At 40.4% G+C, this 14139-nt stretch overlaps 1 protein-coding gene across 4 annotated transcripts in view; it reads left to right on the top strand.

Annotated features, from left to right (window-relative positions):
- The window catches only part of FRMD6 (FERM domain containing 6), a 72940-nt gene that overhangs the window by 40811 nt on the left and 17990 nt on the right, over window positions 1-14139 (top strand). For 3 of the 4 annotated variants that reach the window (XM_087820517.1, XM_087820507.1, XM_016198109.2), the window contains exons 3-7: window positions 3832-3922; window positions 6784-6887; window positions 7871-7947; window positions 10177-10363; window positions 13900-14055. In XM_087820517.1, coding sequence (XP_087676643.1) covers window positions 3832-3922; window positions 6784-6887; window positions 7871-7947; window positions 10177-10363; window positions 13900-14055 — 615 coding nt within the window. The remainder of the gene's footprint in view (window positions 1-3831; window positions 3923-6783; window positions 6888-7870; window positions 7948-10176; window positions 10364-13899; window positions 14056-14139) is intronic. The other variant, XM_087820520.1, reaches the window with a different exon arrangement.

Genomic DNA, 14139 nt, shown 5'->3' with positions numbered 1-14139 from the left:
ATTTGGGGCGCCGTGTTAATGAAACCCACATGGGGAGCCTGTACCCCATGGAGGCCTAGTCTCATTCCAGGGCGTACAGATTGCCCTGCCACGCCCGGACTCCTCTCCTACCCGACCCAAGGAGGAAGAAACCCCTCCTTGCTAGCGAACCCGTTCAAAGTTGCCAAAGGCCTGTCTTTTCCTACAAAGTGTTGTGTTTGTATTCGGAAAATAGCAGTCGATGTTTGTAGAGTTGTGGTATAACAAATTAACTGCAGCAAAAACTATTTCATTAATGGTCTGATTTTTTTCATCATTTCTAAATAGTTTTTTAAACAAAGGAAGTTTATTCCCTGACAAGTGCCGTTGATAGAACGTTGTCTTTCTGCCCGTGGAGTAAATTTAGTGTTTTGATCATTCCGAATTCTCCCTGAGTAGTTGAACTGATAGGGACTGTTTTAAATTATTTTACTCACCAGATAAATATTAAATTTGGAAACTTGGGAAAATTTTGGAAATAAAATCATGGTAAATTTAAGACCCACAAAATTTTTGAGTGATATAAATTGTGATCAAGAACTTAAAGCTCTTCACTCAAACTAGAGTGAACAGTTTGTGTGTGTGTGTGTGTGTGTGTGTGTGTGTTCTTGGAACATAGTTTAAACATTCTCGCTCAAAACAAACCATTGACATTTAGGATCAAATGCTGTTTTTATTAAAAACTTACGTGTAGAGTATATTTTTAGATAATGCCTTAATTCTTATTCTTCATACCTCATTCTCTATAGCACTTTTTAAAGTTCTCATTGCTCCTAAAGATTAAAGAACGAAAAGTTTCACAAGAGCTAAAGTGTTGCCTTAAAAGACTCAATATACAAACACAAAAACCCAAGCTGTTTTCACAGCCGGGGAGACTTCAGCGCCACAGCCTTAGTTAATTGCAGTTTTTAAACAAGAACACTGTACTTACTTGATAGTTGTTAAAGAGCTTTATCAGTAGTCTTCAAGGACCTGCTTTTAACATGTGGAATAATAATACTAATAATAATTATTATTATTATAATTATATGGGATATATGGGGGAAATCTACAGCATTATTTGAACAGCAGTTACACAATGCATCGTGGCTTATTTTTATGTACAGCTTGTGGTTTAAGAATTTTTCTGTTAACTTTTTGTCACATTTTATCTTAAGTGCTTTCTTTGTATATGACATTTTTAAATACAGTCAAAACTAAGGTTTAAAGGTTCCCTAGACTGTATGCCATTCTAATTCTGAAATTTGTGTTATATAGTTCAGTTTTGTGTAACATGATACTTTTTCCTTTATCATTCTGTTTATGGAAGCTTATTTGTAAAGCGGAATTAGGGTAACATAGAACTCTAAAATGTTTTTTTTCTTTTCTCTTTTTAAAAATGTATCTTTATTGATTTCAGAGAGAGAAAGGGAGAGGGAGAGAGAGAGATAGAAACATCAATGATGAGAGAGTCATTGATCGGCTGCCTCCTGCATGCCCCTGACCGGGGATCGAGCCCGCAACCCAGGCATGTGCCCTGACTGGGAATCGAACCCCTATCTCCTGGATCCTAGGTCAATGCTCAGTCACCGAGCTACACCAGCCGGGCCAAAGTGTTTTGAATGAATGAAGATGATAATGGTTTCCTGCTGGCAAATGTGTTCTCTCAGTGGTGGTGGGTTTGCATTAATACATTTTCCCTAAATTCTTAACTGGCGCATTTATAGAATGGTCTGCTCAGTGGGTCAGAGAGCAGTCTGCAGTCGTGGGACAGAACAGAAGGAGCCCAAAGGGAAATCAGACTCCTGGCTTTCACTCATCAAATATTTACTGAGTGCCTACTGTATATCCTGAGTATAAAACAAAACACCTTTCCAGCTTCGCCGAGCTCCTGGTGGTCCTAAGCCGCCAGTTTTGTGCTGCTCTGGCCTTGATGTACAGACCTTTCGCACTTTCGGAGGATGAGGTGCTTCAGGTCAGTCCCCATTTCCTAACGAATGTGGAAGAGTAATAAGCCTATTTTTCTTACTCCATTTGTCATCAACACCATTCTGAATTGTTTGGTGGTTAGTTATTGAGGAATCTCAGCATGTTTTTATTTTCCGAATCTGAGTAACATATTAAGGCATGATAGGAAGTCATAATTTGGAGTTAACTAATTTAGAATAATAAGACTGTAATTGGCCTCATTGTCGTTGAAGACAGAATTTGCAAGCTGTAGTACAAGCGAGAGGTGAAATGCCACACCTAATAGATATAGCTGAGAGGACAGTCATGGTGCACATATTTTATTTTTTAAATATGCTATTTATTGATTTTAGAGAGAGAGAAAGGGAGAGGGATAGAGAGATAAAACATTGATGAGAGAGGGAGACATCAATTGGCTGCCTCCTGCACACCCCCTACTGGTAATCGAACCGGTGAGCTCCTGGTTCACAGGTCAGCTCAACCACTGGGCCACACCGGCTGGGCATGTTGCACATATTTTATTTTATTTCTTTTTTTTTTTCTTTTTTTAAAAATATATCTTTATTGATTTCAGAGAGAGGAAAGGAGAGGGAGAGAGAGAAACAGAAACATCAATGATGAGAGAGCCATTGATCAACTGCAGCCCGCGACCCGGGCATGTGCCCTGACTGGGAATCGAACCTTGTCCGCCTGGATCCTAGGTCGACGCTTAACCGCTGAGCCACGCCCGGCCGGGCATGTTGCACATATTTTAATATACACATATAAAAATACTATAATACAGCCCTGGCCAGTGTGCTCAGTGGTTAGAGCGTCAGCCCTCGGACTGAAGGGTCACGGGTTCAATTCCCAGTCAAGGGCATGTAACTTGGTTATAGGTTACCTGTCCCTGTCCCCGGGGGGTGGGGGTGGGGGAGGCAGCCAATTAATGTGTCTCAGGTCAATGTTTCTCCCTCTCTTCTCCCCCTCCTCCCTCCCTTCCACTCCTTCTAGAAGTCAGGGGAAAAAATATCCTCAGGTGAGGATTAAAAAATAATAATAATATTATAATACACAAATGAGCAAAGTTGTGAGTTGCTGCCTTTGCCACTTGACTAAGCTTTCTGGGTTTTAGTTTTTACTTCTATAAAATGACGAAATTGACCAGTAGGGTCTCTTAAAGTCAATTCCAACTCTAAGATGCTTTAGTGATTCTGAATTCAACAAGGTATACGCAGCACAGTTGCTCTCCCCCAAAACACTTCATTAAACATCTGAGAAGTCTTAAAACTGTATCTTTTAAGGACTGGTTTATCATTCATCATGTGACTTTTCAGAATAATTTATTCCCAGGGTTTCAAATTAATGTGGTTTTATGAGGTTTGAATTATACTAGAATTCAGAAAAGAAACTTGGTTTAAGCCCCTGAAAGGTATAAAACAATAAAATGATTAATTAAGATAAATAAGAGCTAAGAATTCATTTATTGTAGAGATAAATGAGATACTTGCCAAATTAATACTTTTGATAATCTGAGATACTTGCCAAATTAATACTTTTGATAATCTGGGTAGATTCCTTTTGAAATATTTATCATGCACCGTAATGGATTTAGATTAAGGCCTTGTCCGTGTATCATAAGATTTACCTGAGTCTTCTACAAGAGTGCATTGGAACTTTATTACCTTGTTGTAAAAATTTGTATTGTGATAATCATTGAAACTCAGCTACAGATTAAAGTAGATGATTTCAATAACCCAACAGTTGTTTTGGTAGTGTCAGCTTATTTTAAGGAATTTATTTAGGCTGCATTAAATTGTCCAATTGTGGCTCATTCTGTGGAGTTGGTCGAATTTTTATCTCAAGTTGTGTTTTTCCCCCCTACAGGTTAAAATTCTGTGTCACCAGTTGCTGGTCCAGGTGTGTGACCTACTCAGGCTAAAGGACTGTCACCTCTTTGGACTCAGTGTTATACAGAGTAAGTCTTATTCTCATCTCTGATGGGTTTAGCCAGCTATATCCCTAAGGGAATGACATTTTATACCTGTAACTTAAATTGGGCATATGCTATAAAATTGTGATTCTGAAAATACCTGTAAACTGATGATCATTTTTAGTCTAGTATTCATCTTTTAAACTTAACTCTTGGGTATTTTTTATAAGATTTAGAATCTTAGATGATGTATTTATTATAGTTTGAACTCAAAGATTGTTTCCTTTTTAGGAGTCTGGATTTTATGTGTTTGCTCTTTTATGTTTTAATGAACAAGCTTGACTTTTGTTTACTTGCACAGAGGGAGCAGCCAGAGCTAGTAGGAAATTAGCTTGGATGCTTTTGTAATTTAATTTGTTTTATAATTTTTGGCATGAAAAGAAATGTAGACATAATAAAACTGACTTTCCTCTATTCATATTCACTTGGGATTGACTGTACAACAACGTTTTCTGTTAATTTATTCTTATTTTGGGTTTTTTTTTCTCTTTACCCCTTCTCTTTTTTCCAGTTAGAATATATGACTTTGAGATGTGGGATCAGTTTCCTCTGTATACTTTATGTGGAGAAGATTTTCAAGTAAAGGGCATCTCCCCCCCAACATCTTAGTTAAAGTTCCCAGGGTTTAGCTGTAGCCATTCCTTATAAGCTTTCTTCTTTCAAATTGTATTTTTAAATTTCTCTAATCTTCTAGATGCCAAAAATCTTCCCTGTCTTTGCTCAGTTTTCAAGGAGATTTTCTTATGAAATGATTTTATGTTTTATACTTGGATATGAATTATTTTCTACTACTGGAATTGGTTTAAATTTAAAGGCTTATGATATCTTGAGAATCTGGTTAGTACCATAAAATGCTTAGATCTGTCAGGTTAGAAAGTGTATCATGATCCACTGGTAAGCAAGGCCCATCTCCTCCAAAATGTGAACTATTTTCAAAAGTCTTTTTAGGCGAGGCCAGAGCAGAGAACACACCAGGAATGGCTGAATCAACCATTTGCTCTTCAGTTTCTTCCTATGGTAGTTAAAGCAATAAAAGCACAAATGCTCAGTTCCATCCCTGTATTAGTACATACCTCAGTCGTTCTTTCAAGAAAGGGGCTGGGAGGAAATAAGGTGCCCTGTAGATTCTGAATAACAAATTTTACTCTCTACTCAAAGTTCATTCTTACTACAACTGCAGCCAGACTGTTGATCTTTGCTGTTGAACAAGTCAGTCTGATAAAACCAGTTTACAGCTTCCTTAGGTTTCAAAATAAGGGTTTTTAAGATGATCTTTTTAGAAGAGAGATTGTAATATGGCGAAAGAACATTGGAAACAGGAATCTGATGACCTGGTTCTAATTCTGGTTCTACAACTAGCTAACTGTGTGGCTTCAGACGTGTCTCTTGACGTCCTCAGTTTCAGTTTTCTCACACGTCAGACGGAAATGACTGTGCCACCTGTTTGCAGATCGATGCGCGCTTGAGAATCCTCAGAGGATAAAGGTCTGGTCCGACGGCCGGATGGCAGGGACAGCGCCGTACTTTGCAAATATGTCTGTGCTTCTCCTGGGGAGCGGCCTCAGTTCTGTTCCTTCTGCCGCTGCAGATGGGAACTCAAGCCAAACACAAATCAGGTTCAACGGGAAGGCTGCCTGGTCTTGTCCATTTCATGTTGAATCGGTAAAACGGGAGAGACGGGAGGTGGTGCTAATCGATCTGATAAGTGGATTTGAGAAGCACCTCTTTTTTCCTCTGGGACCTTTTCCCTGTCCCTTTCATTCACGTCGGTTGATTTAGTATCGCCATTTATAGACCAAGAGTGGCTTTACCCTTCCTCTCCTCTCCTCTCCTGGCACTTTTCCCGTCGAACCCCAGCATGCAGTGAGGAGTGGCCGTGTGTGGCCAAGTATGTCATCCTTGGAGTAATCCAAAGACACACCTCCCTTCCAGAAGGAGTACATTCTCATGGAGAGCTTTCCATGAGCCTGCCCCCTCCGTGAGGGTTAGAGAGAAAGGAATAAGCTTAAAAAAAAAAAAAAAAAAAAAGATTAAAAACTTCGTACAACATAGGAATGTTGAAGGCTTTTCTTGTGAAATAAACCGCTCTTAAAAGATTCTCTTTGGGAAGCCTGCAAAACTTTTATATTTTTTACTAGCTTGCTTTCACATGTTTAGATCATTTTGACATGGGCTTCTAGCAGCCTTGTTTTCTCTTCGTCTTGAACTATTTTGGCATTCATTCTTGTTTTTCATGAGATTCTTCTCCTCTTCCCACAAGATCAATCCCAAAGGCAGTGTGAGGAATGGTTCACCGTTTGTCATGCTGTGTTTTACGTGGAAAACACTTGAGGACTGTTCTTTGCAAAGCGTGGGTCAGGCCCCCTCACTCGAAAATGTACGATTATCATCAGTGTTATCTGATTTCTTATATCGCAGCTAAAATGGTGTTTCTGCCCAGTTTTCATTATTTTGCGCTGGTGAGAAGAGTCTTCTGTGAGCTAAACAAAAGCATGTGTTGGTGCCAGACCAAGTAACGCCCAGTGTTGGAAGTTAGACTGTAAGCTGTACTGACCCTAGAAACTAAGTAAAAGCAGGAGTAGGAAACTAATATTTCTTCTAAATAGTACATATTTTAATAGTATGTGCTCTGTATGGCAAAAGCGAAATGATTCGTAAAGACCCTCATTAATATCTAGCCCACAGAACTTAGGTTTTAGTATCTTGTACTTTTTTGGTAGTATGTGAATTCAGAGTACATTCACAGGTCCGGAGGCTTTTTTTGAAAAACTTGTTTCTTTGTATATTCTTTTCTTTTAAAAAATCCAACCACCTTTATCATCTTGTTTCCTTTTTTTAATGTGCAGATAACGAACATGTATATATGGAGTTGTCACAAAAGCTTTATAAATATTGTCCAAAAGAATGGAAGAAAGAGGCCAGCAAGGTACGACAATGCGAAGTCACTTGGGTGAGATTACATTTATGAGCAAAATTATTTTGATTTTTTTAAAAGGTTTATTTTCGCTATTATACATAATACTGTAAACAACATTTTACACATTAGAGAATGGGAAAGGGAAATGAATTCTGAAAGTTCTTAAGTGTCACATTAATGAAGTATTAATAGCTTATAGCGTATGACTAGATTTTGGATATCTTTAAATGATGTTTGGTAATAACTTCTCAGGGATCATGGGATAATGCTGTGACATGAAAAGCATGGACAAAGTGTACACGTTCCTTTTCTGCGGCTTGTTCTGGTTGTCAAAACCGATGTCCTAAATATTATTAGCAATTTTGGAATCTGCTTTTACTGTTCTTACATTTGATACTTTGCTCCCTTGTCATGCTGGAGCCTTTCTTTGGTAAACATCAGTTCTAGTTACAAGGGGGAGCGCTCGCGGAGGATTTGCCTAGTGTTTGCAGGATCACCCTGGCAAGTCGGGAATAAATCCCCAGAGTCTAATCCTGGATCCTCCAATTTGTATTTAAGAATTCTTGGAATAAACTGGAAGGCTACTTCAAAGCGAACTACAAAGTAAGGAACACGAATGTCTACATAAACAAACAGCATATTAGAATTCAGTATGTGGAATGTCAGAGGAACAAGGGAGCATTTGTAATTAGGAGCAAATGGTCACCACAGGGGACAGAGCTGAGAAAGGAGCTGGATCTCAGCTAGAAATTTCCACTGGCATTTATTTTTATCTTCCCGTATGTTGTCATTGGCATTACGGTGAATGAGTATCAGATACAGTAATGATGCTTTGTGCACGAATCTGGTATCCATATGGGACAACGGTCTACCCGCTGCAAGGCCGCACTCACTAGAAGTAGATAAAACCTTTCAGTGTTTAAAAAGTATCTTGTAAATAATGGTGTTTTATTACTTTTGAAATCCAGTGTTGAAGTAACTGAAAAGGGCTTGATTTTTATGTGTCTTCGTTGTAGGGTATTGACCAGTTCGGACCTCCTATGATCATCCACTTCCGAGTGCAGTACTATGTGGAAAATGGCAGGCTGATCAGGTGAGAGGGCGGGGAGAGATTCGGAACCTTCCTTGCCCATAGCACTCATCTCCCTACATAAATAAGCCAACTGGAGTACTTACAACCAAATAAAGTACTTGTGGTTGTCTGTCTCCACCTGCTAGACTATAAATTCTGTAAGAGCAGGGGTTTTTTATTTTTTAAACCTTTTTGCGCACGCATGTATCCTCAGGTCCCACAGTGGGGATACAGTATGCACTCAGTTTGTTAAATGAATTTGTTAAATGAATGAATGATCATGTTAGGCCGTTGATAAAAACGTTAGCAATATCACTAGCTCTCATTTTCTGTATTCCACATTTTCAATAACAAATCAGTCACCATAAAGATACTTCATTCAAGAAGGAACTAGCACTTTTGTGAAGAGTAGAGAAATTGATGAAAAGATTATATTCCTTTTTGGTGGGGGTGGGGGTGGGGGTGGGGAGTGGGCAGCCGAAAGAACTCTCTTCTATAAAATCGCCTGGGTGCTTACACAGCCTGGTGTTCTTTTCACGTTGGGGGTCTTGCTTCTGTTCCTGGCAGTAGCTTTAAAGCTAAGGCTACGCCCAGTGGAGTTACCCAGTGAGGATCTTAGATGCCATTTGGCAAAAGCAGGTAACTGATGCTTTTTCTGGAGGTGGCTGCATGGACAATACAATCCTCATGATACAGACTGAGAATTCACTGTTTCAAAAGCAACTTATCATTTGCTTAGGAGGATTTGATACTAGAAAACTTTCAGAGGTGATTTTGCTGGCTGATAAGAGAATACTAGACATGTGAACTCTGTGTTTTACTTATTTACTGTTAAACTTTGAGAAATCCCATGTAAGAGACAAAGATACGTGTGGCTAGTGAGTTATATGTGAGATTTGCTCTTAATTATATCATCGCCATATGCATATTACAAAGTAAAATATGCATAAAGAATGTTTTTTAAAGGCTGAGAAACTTTTTAGTTATTCCCAGTTCGTACAAATTTTTTATTCAATTTATCTATTAAGTATGGAACGCACTGGAAAGAAAGAAAATATATTATTTAGCCACTAATTAACCCCCTGGGGCTAATGAATGTTTAATTTATCCCTGTACCTCTGCCCTTTTCCCCTGGGATGAACTAGTCCAAACACTGTGTGGTCAGCATTATAAAAAGAAGTGCTCTGAAAGTACCAAGGGGAAAAAATTACATAAATGCTTTGTTTTTATTCTTTTTGTGTTTGTTTCTGTTAAATGCTTTATTTTTAAACTCTTCATATTTAAACATGATCTTGATTAGAATAAACCCCATGTATTTTTATTATCATCAGCTAATGAGCTATGAATCTCAGGTAAACTTTCAACCTAAAATAATAGGGAGGCAAATAAGCGCATTAAATATATACTTACATTTTTTTCTTGCATTTTTACTTTGATCACAGAGACATCTTATATATGCCTATGACATCTTTTGGAACTCGACCATGTTTTTCCCAGTCAGCACTTCTTACTCAGTGGGGACTATATTTATTGCTGATCTCAACAAATTGCAATGAGTGCACTATTAGTATTTCCGTTTTTGAGGAATATCATGACTGTCATAACATGTGCTTATTCAAACACACCCCTAAAGTAACATCCGCTTAGTAAAAATAAAATATTTAAGGGAAACATTTTTCAGTTCATTCATTCTGAGAGAGGAATTTAAAACACCATTTATTGTTAAAAATTTTTTCTAGACAGTCTCATAAACAGAAACATTTTAAAAAGAGCCTTAGAGTATTTGTAAGGTGCTCAGCTGAAACACAGAAAAGAGTAGCAAAACGTTAAAGCCAGGCTTGTCCCCTCAGCTTTGCCCTTCCTCATGCTAGGTGTACAGCATTACTGCAACAGAGTTATTTTACTACAGCTAATGCCTAGGCCTCTGTTGTCATGCTCGTTCAATGAAGTATTTACCATATTAGAGTGGAGAGAGTCAGGCCTTTTCCCCAGTGTCTGAATGAATGGAGCGTTACAGGTCTTAGGAGGTGTTATTTTTGCAGCGCGCGCAGTCTGACTTAGAATCGGCGAGACAGCGATCAGGTGCTCCCTTCAGCCTCCCCTTTTCTCAGTGAGTGGGGAGGGAGAGGGAGGAGGGAGCAGAAACAGAAAAGCCCTTGTCAGCAGATGGATAGCAGGATCTGGGTTCTGTTTACATGCCATTGGATTGTACCATCAAAATGTGAGTTCTGTTTTCTTTTATTTTCCCAGTGACAGAGCAGCAAGATACTATTATTACTGGCACCTGAGAAAACAAGTTCTTCACTCTCAGTGTGTGCTCCGAGAGGAGGCCTATTTCCTGCTGGCAGCCTTTGCCCTGCAGGCTGATCTTGGGAACTTCAAAAGGAATAAGCACTGTGGAAAATACTTTGAGCCCGAGGCTTACTTCCCATCTTGGGTAGGCACTGTTTGCAAGTCCTAAATGTTTTCTCTAGCGCATCTCTAGTTCATTGTGCAGCCACTCGTGTTGCTTCAAGAAATGGGAACCCAGATGTTGTGTGGCCAGTGAAACCCTTCATGATGCCCAAGTATAAATTTAACACTTGAGAGCATGGTGCACGTGATCTCTTGATGCACTTGGTTGGCTTATAGTTAACGCAGAAGATGACTGCTCTTCATTCTAAATGTGGCGGAATTTGGAATTTGCCAGCCTTCTTTTGGCTTTTATATGGCCTTGATCTTCTTATTTACTCTTAATTGGAGCAGCATATTCTCCTTCCCCGTCAACCCCATTGTAAGTTGGAAATATTGTTGAGATGCATTCAATACATCTAAACTACATTCTAGCTTAGCTTAGCCTGCCTTAAACATGCTCAGAACGCTTACATTCGCCTACCCTTAAGCAAATCACCCAACTGAAAGCCTGTTTTATGATAAAGTGTTGCATATCTCATGTAACTTACTGAATATGATACTGAAAGTGAACAGTAGAAGGGTGTGTGGGCACCCAGCTCTGAGGAGCACAGCTGACAGCCTGAACACAGCCTGAAGCATGTTTACAGCCTTGAACTAAAGCGAAAAATGTAGCACAGTGGACACAGAGTATTAGCTGTTCACCAGCGATACTGTGGCTCACTGCCGCTGCCCGGCATCAGAGAGAGTACCAAATTGCATATCACTAGCCTAGGGGGAAAAAAATCATTCAAAATTCAAAGTACGGTTTCTCCTGAGTGCATATCGCTTTCACACCGCAGTCAAAAAATCGTAAGTCGAGCTATCATATAAGCCAGGGACGCTGTGTCTAAGTAAACTCCTTGCTCTGACCGCCGTCTCCTGACTTCAGCAGGAAAATTTAGGTTATTCTGGCATGAACAGTCTCAGCTGTCCTCCCTCCACCCACCCCTCTGTTCCTGCTCCCACCCTTCCGCCAGGTCTCTGCTGTAACCTCTCTCTGTCCTATACCTTTACCCTCTGCTCAAACCAACCCTCCTTCAGTCAGAACATGCACGACGTGTGTGGTTTGCACCGGCCCGTCCTCGGGAAAGAAGGGAGGGAAAGGAATGCTGTCTCTCTAGCCTTCCCTTCCCAGTAAAGCTTCCTGAAAAAGTGATGTATGTTTGATTTTCTAGCTTCTTTACTTCCCACATGTACTCCTCCGCCCACTTCCACTTGCCCTCTTTCCCCACCGCTCCACTTGTGGGGCTGTCCCCGAGGTCACCATAACCTTTAAATTGCCAAGTCCAACGAATCCTTCTCACTTCCTGAATTTCTCAGCCGCACTTGACAATTCACTCCTCCCAGTCTTGGGAGATTTCATCCAGCTGAATGCTTTTAGCAACCACCTCTCCCCTGTGTCCTGAGGCATCTCAAGTTCAAAATGTGCCAAATCAGATTAATCTTCCCACCAGCTCAGCTCTGTGTAATCCTACCTCTGTGTTCCTAATCTCAGCCCGTGGCACTGCCATCCACCCGCTCACCCAGAAACCTGGAGTTGCACAGAACTCTCCCTCATCACCCTCCCTTCTCCCAGTCCCACCCAGTCAACCAGAACACTGATAACCCATGAACACTTGATAACCCATCACCCAGCTTAAGAAATAAAGTTCCTCTGTATTTTTGTTAACTTTCAAAATGTCTGTTGCGCCCCTTTGCCATCACTGTTCCTCCCACCTCCCAGGTTCCAGCTCTCCCCAGCTCTCCCCAGCTCTCAGCAGCTCTACAGTGCAGGTTTGACTTTGCTTCTGATTGAAACCTCCTGGGGCACCTCTGTCACCTACAGAGCGAAGCCCAGGCTCCCAAACATGACTGAGGATCTTTGCAGGATGTGGCCCCTGCCAGCCTTTCCAGATTCCTTTCTAACTGCCCAGCACCTTGAATTTCATGCTGTAGCATCTTGCAGTAATTCCTGTGTCTCCACACCTGTGGTGGCTCACACTCTGACCTTTCTGCCTCCAGTTCTTTTGGCATGTGAAGCCCTTTCCCTGTTTCCCCTAACTCCTGTTCATCTTCCAGGACTCAGCTCAGGTGTAGTTTCCTCTGGGCAGACTATCCAGGTGCCCAGCACCCCTTCTCTGCACTCAGCAAGACCCTGGATGGATGTGTTTGACACGTTGTTTTCAAATAATCTGTTTCTCTTTTGCTCCCCCCCGCCCCCCCCCCCAGCTAGTGTTTCTTAGTATGTTCTAAAGGACAGGCATAAACATAACCTTTTTTGTTTCTTCAGCACTTCATGTTAAGGTGCTCAATATAAGCTTTGGTTAATAGTTCATTGACAGTGCTTCAGTTGTTGGAAGAGAAACCACAAAAGGTGTCAAGCTTTTACATACCAATGTCTGTTGGGCCAAAATTAGCCTGCGTTTACATTCCGTAGTTGTTACCAGGCACTCACTGAACCTTGGTCATTTACATCAGAGCTTCCCATCAGTGTGCCTGGCATCCGGAGTGCCCAGGTACCAGTGCCTTCAACACATGGGACCACCAAAACCATTACTTCATTGCCCTTGCAAATACTATTTTCTATGTGTTCTTTGACCTTGAAAAGGTCGACAAGTACTGATTTGGATGATCTTTATGTAAAAGGCATCTAAAAGAAAAATCTGTAATTTGAGTTCTCAGGAAAACTTGAAAATTGGCCGGTAATTTATCATGTTTAATTCAATAGAAAGAAATAAAATGTCAGTATCTATAAAAACATTTTAAAACTAAAAATTCTCTAATTTTTTTCATTCTGATGATTTTAAACAGTACTCCTATTTCCTTTACATAATTCTTTCCTCATTTTATAATCCTTATGAAATCAGGTAGGATCTTTAATCAACACCTCTTAGCCTGCAGCTGCTGGATACTGTGTATTTTTGATATCTAAACACTCAGGCTACTATCTGATGAAAATATAAGCCACAGTGAATGTATGAAAGAAATTGTTTGCTCATAAGTATTCAAATCAGCTGTTCATATCAGCCTCTTATGCAAAAACCGCACGTTTCAGAGAATGTCTTGCAGTCCCCTGCCTTCTTTGGATTAAACATTTAGTACCTCCCACTCTGTGACTGTGATTTTAGAAGAGTTAAGTGGGATCCAGAACCTGAAGATGTGCTGACAGGAGATGTATTTCATGGTACCAATAATTTTACAAGAATAAGCAATGATGTGTACAAAAATTTGCAAGTTTGCATGGTTTTGTTTTTGGTTTGTTTTTTTCTTCTTTTGATTCTTGGTGAGATTAAAGACAAGGGAACATCTTTTTCCCATTTCTTGTGATTTTTCTTGTTAGATATTCAGAACTACAGCTAAATTGACTGTCGCTTTTAGTATTAGCTGATTCAGCCTAGTAACATAACCAATGGTGAGAACAGAGTAAAAGGGGAATTTTATAGCGGGTTATCAGCTTGTGTCTGCGGCTTATTTTAGGTCCTTGTCATTCAGTCGCTTTCGGGTGAGGGCACTTACACCCCCCGACAGACGCTGCATTGCAGGCCCGTTGTATTCCAACAGGTTGTTTCCAAGCGAGGGAAGGACTACATCCTGAAGCACATTCCGAACATGCACAAAGATCAGTTTGCCCTGACCGCCTCCGAGGCTCATCTTAAGTACATCAAAGAGGCCGTGCGGCTGGACGACGTCGCTGTCCACTACTACCGACTGTACAAGGTACAAAGCTGCAGCGCGTCCTCGACTTCGGGGAAACCTCCTTCTCCAGCACAAGGAGCTTTCACTTCTCATTTCACCTTTTAA

The sequence above is a fragment of the Miniopterus natalensis genome, chromosome 1, assembly GCF_054644295.1.
Source record: "Miniopterus natalensis isolate mMinNat1 chromosome 1, mMinNat1.hap1, whole genome shotgun sequence".
Taxonomy (NCBI): domain Eukaryota; kingdom Metazoa; phylum Chordata; class Mammalia; order Chiroptera; family Miniopteridae; genus Miniopterus; species Miniopterus natalensis.
This window is presented reverse-complemented; position numbering and strand designations above follow the sequence as displayed.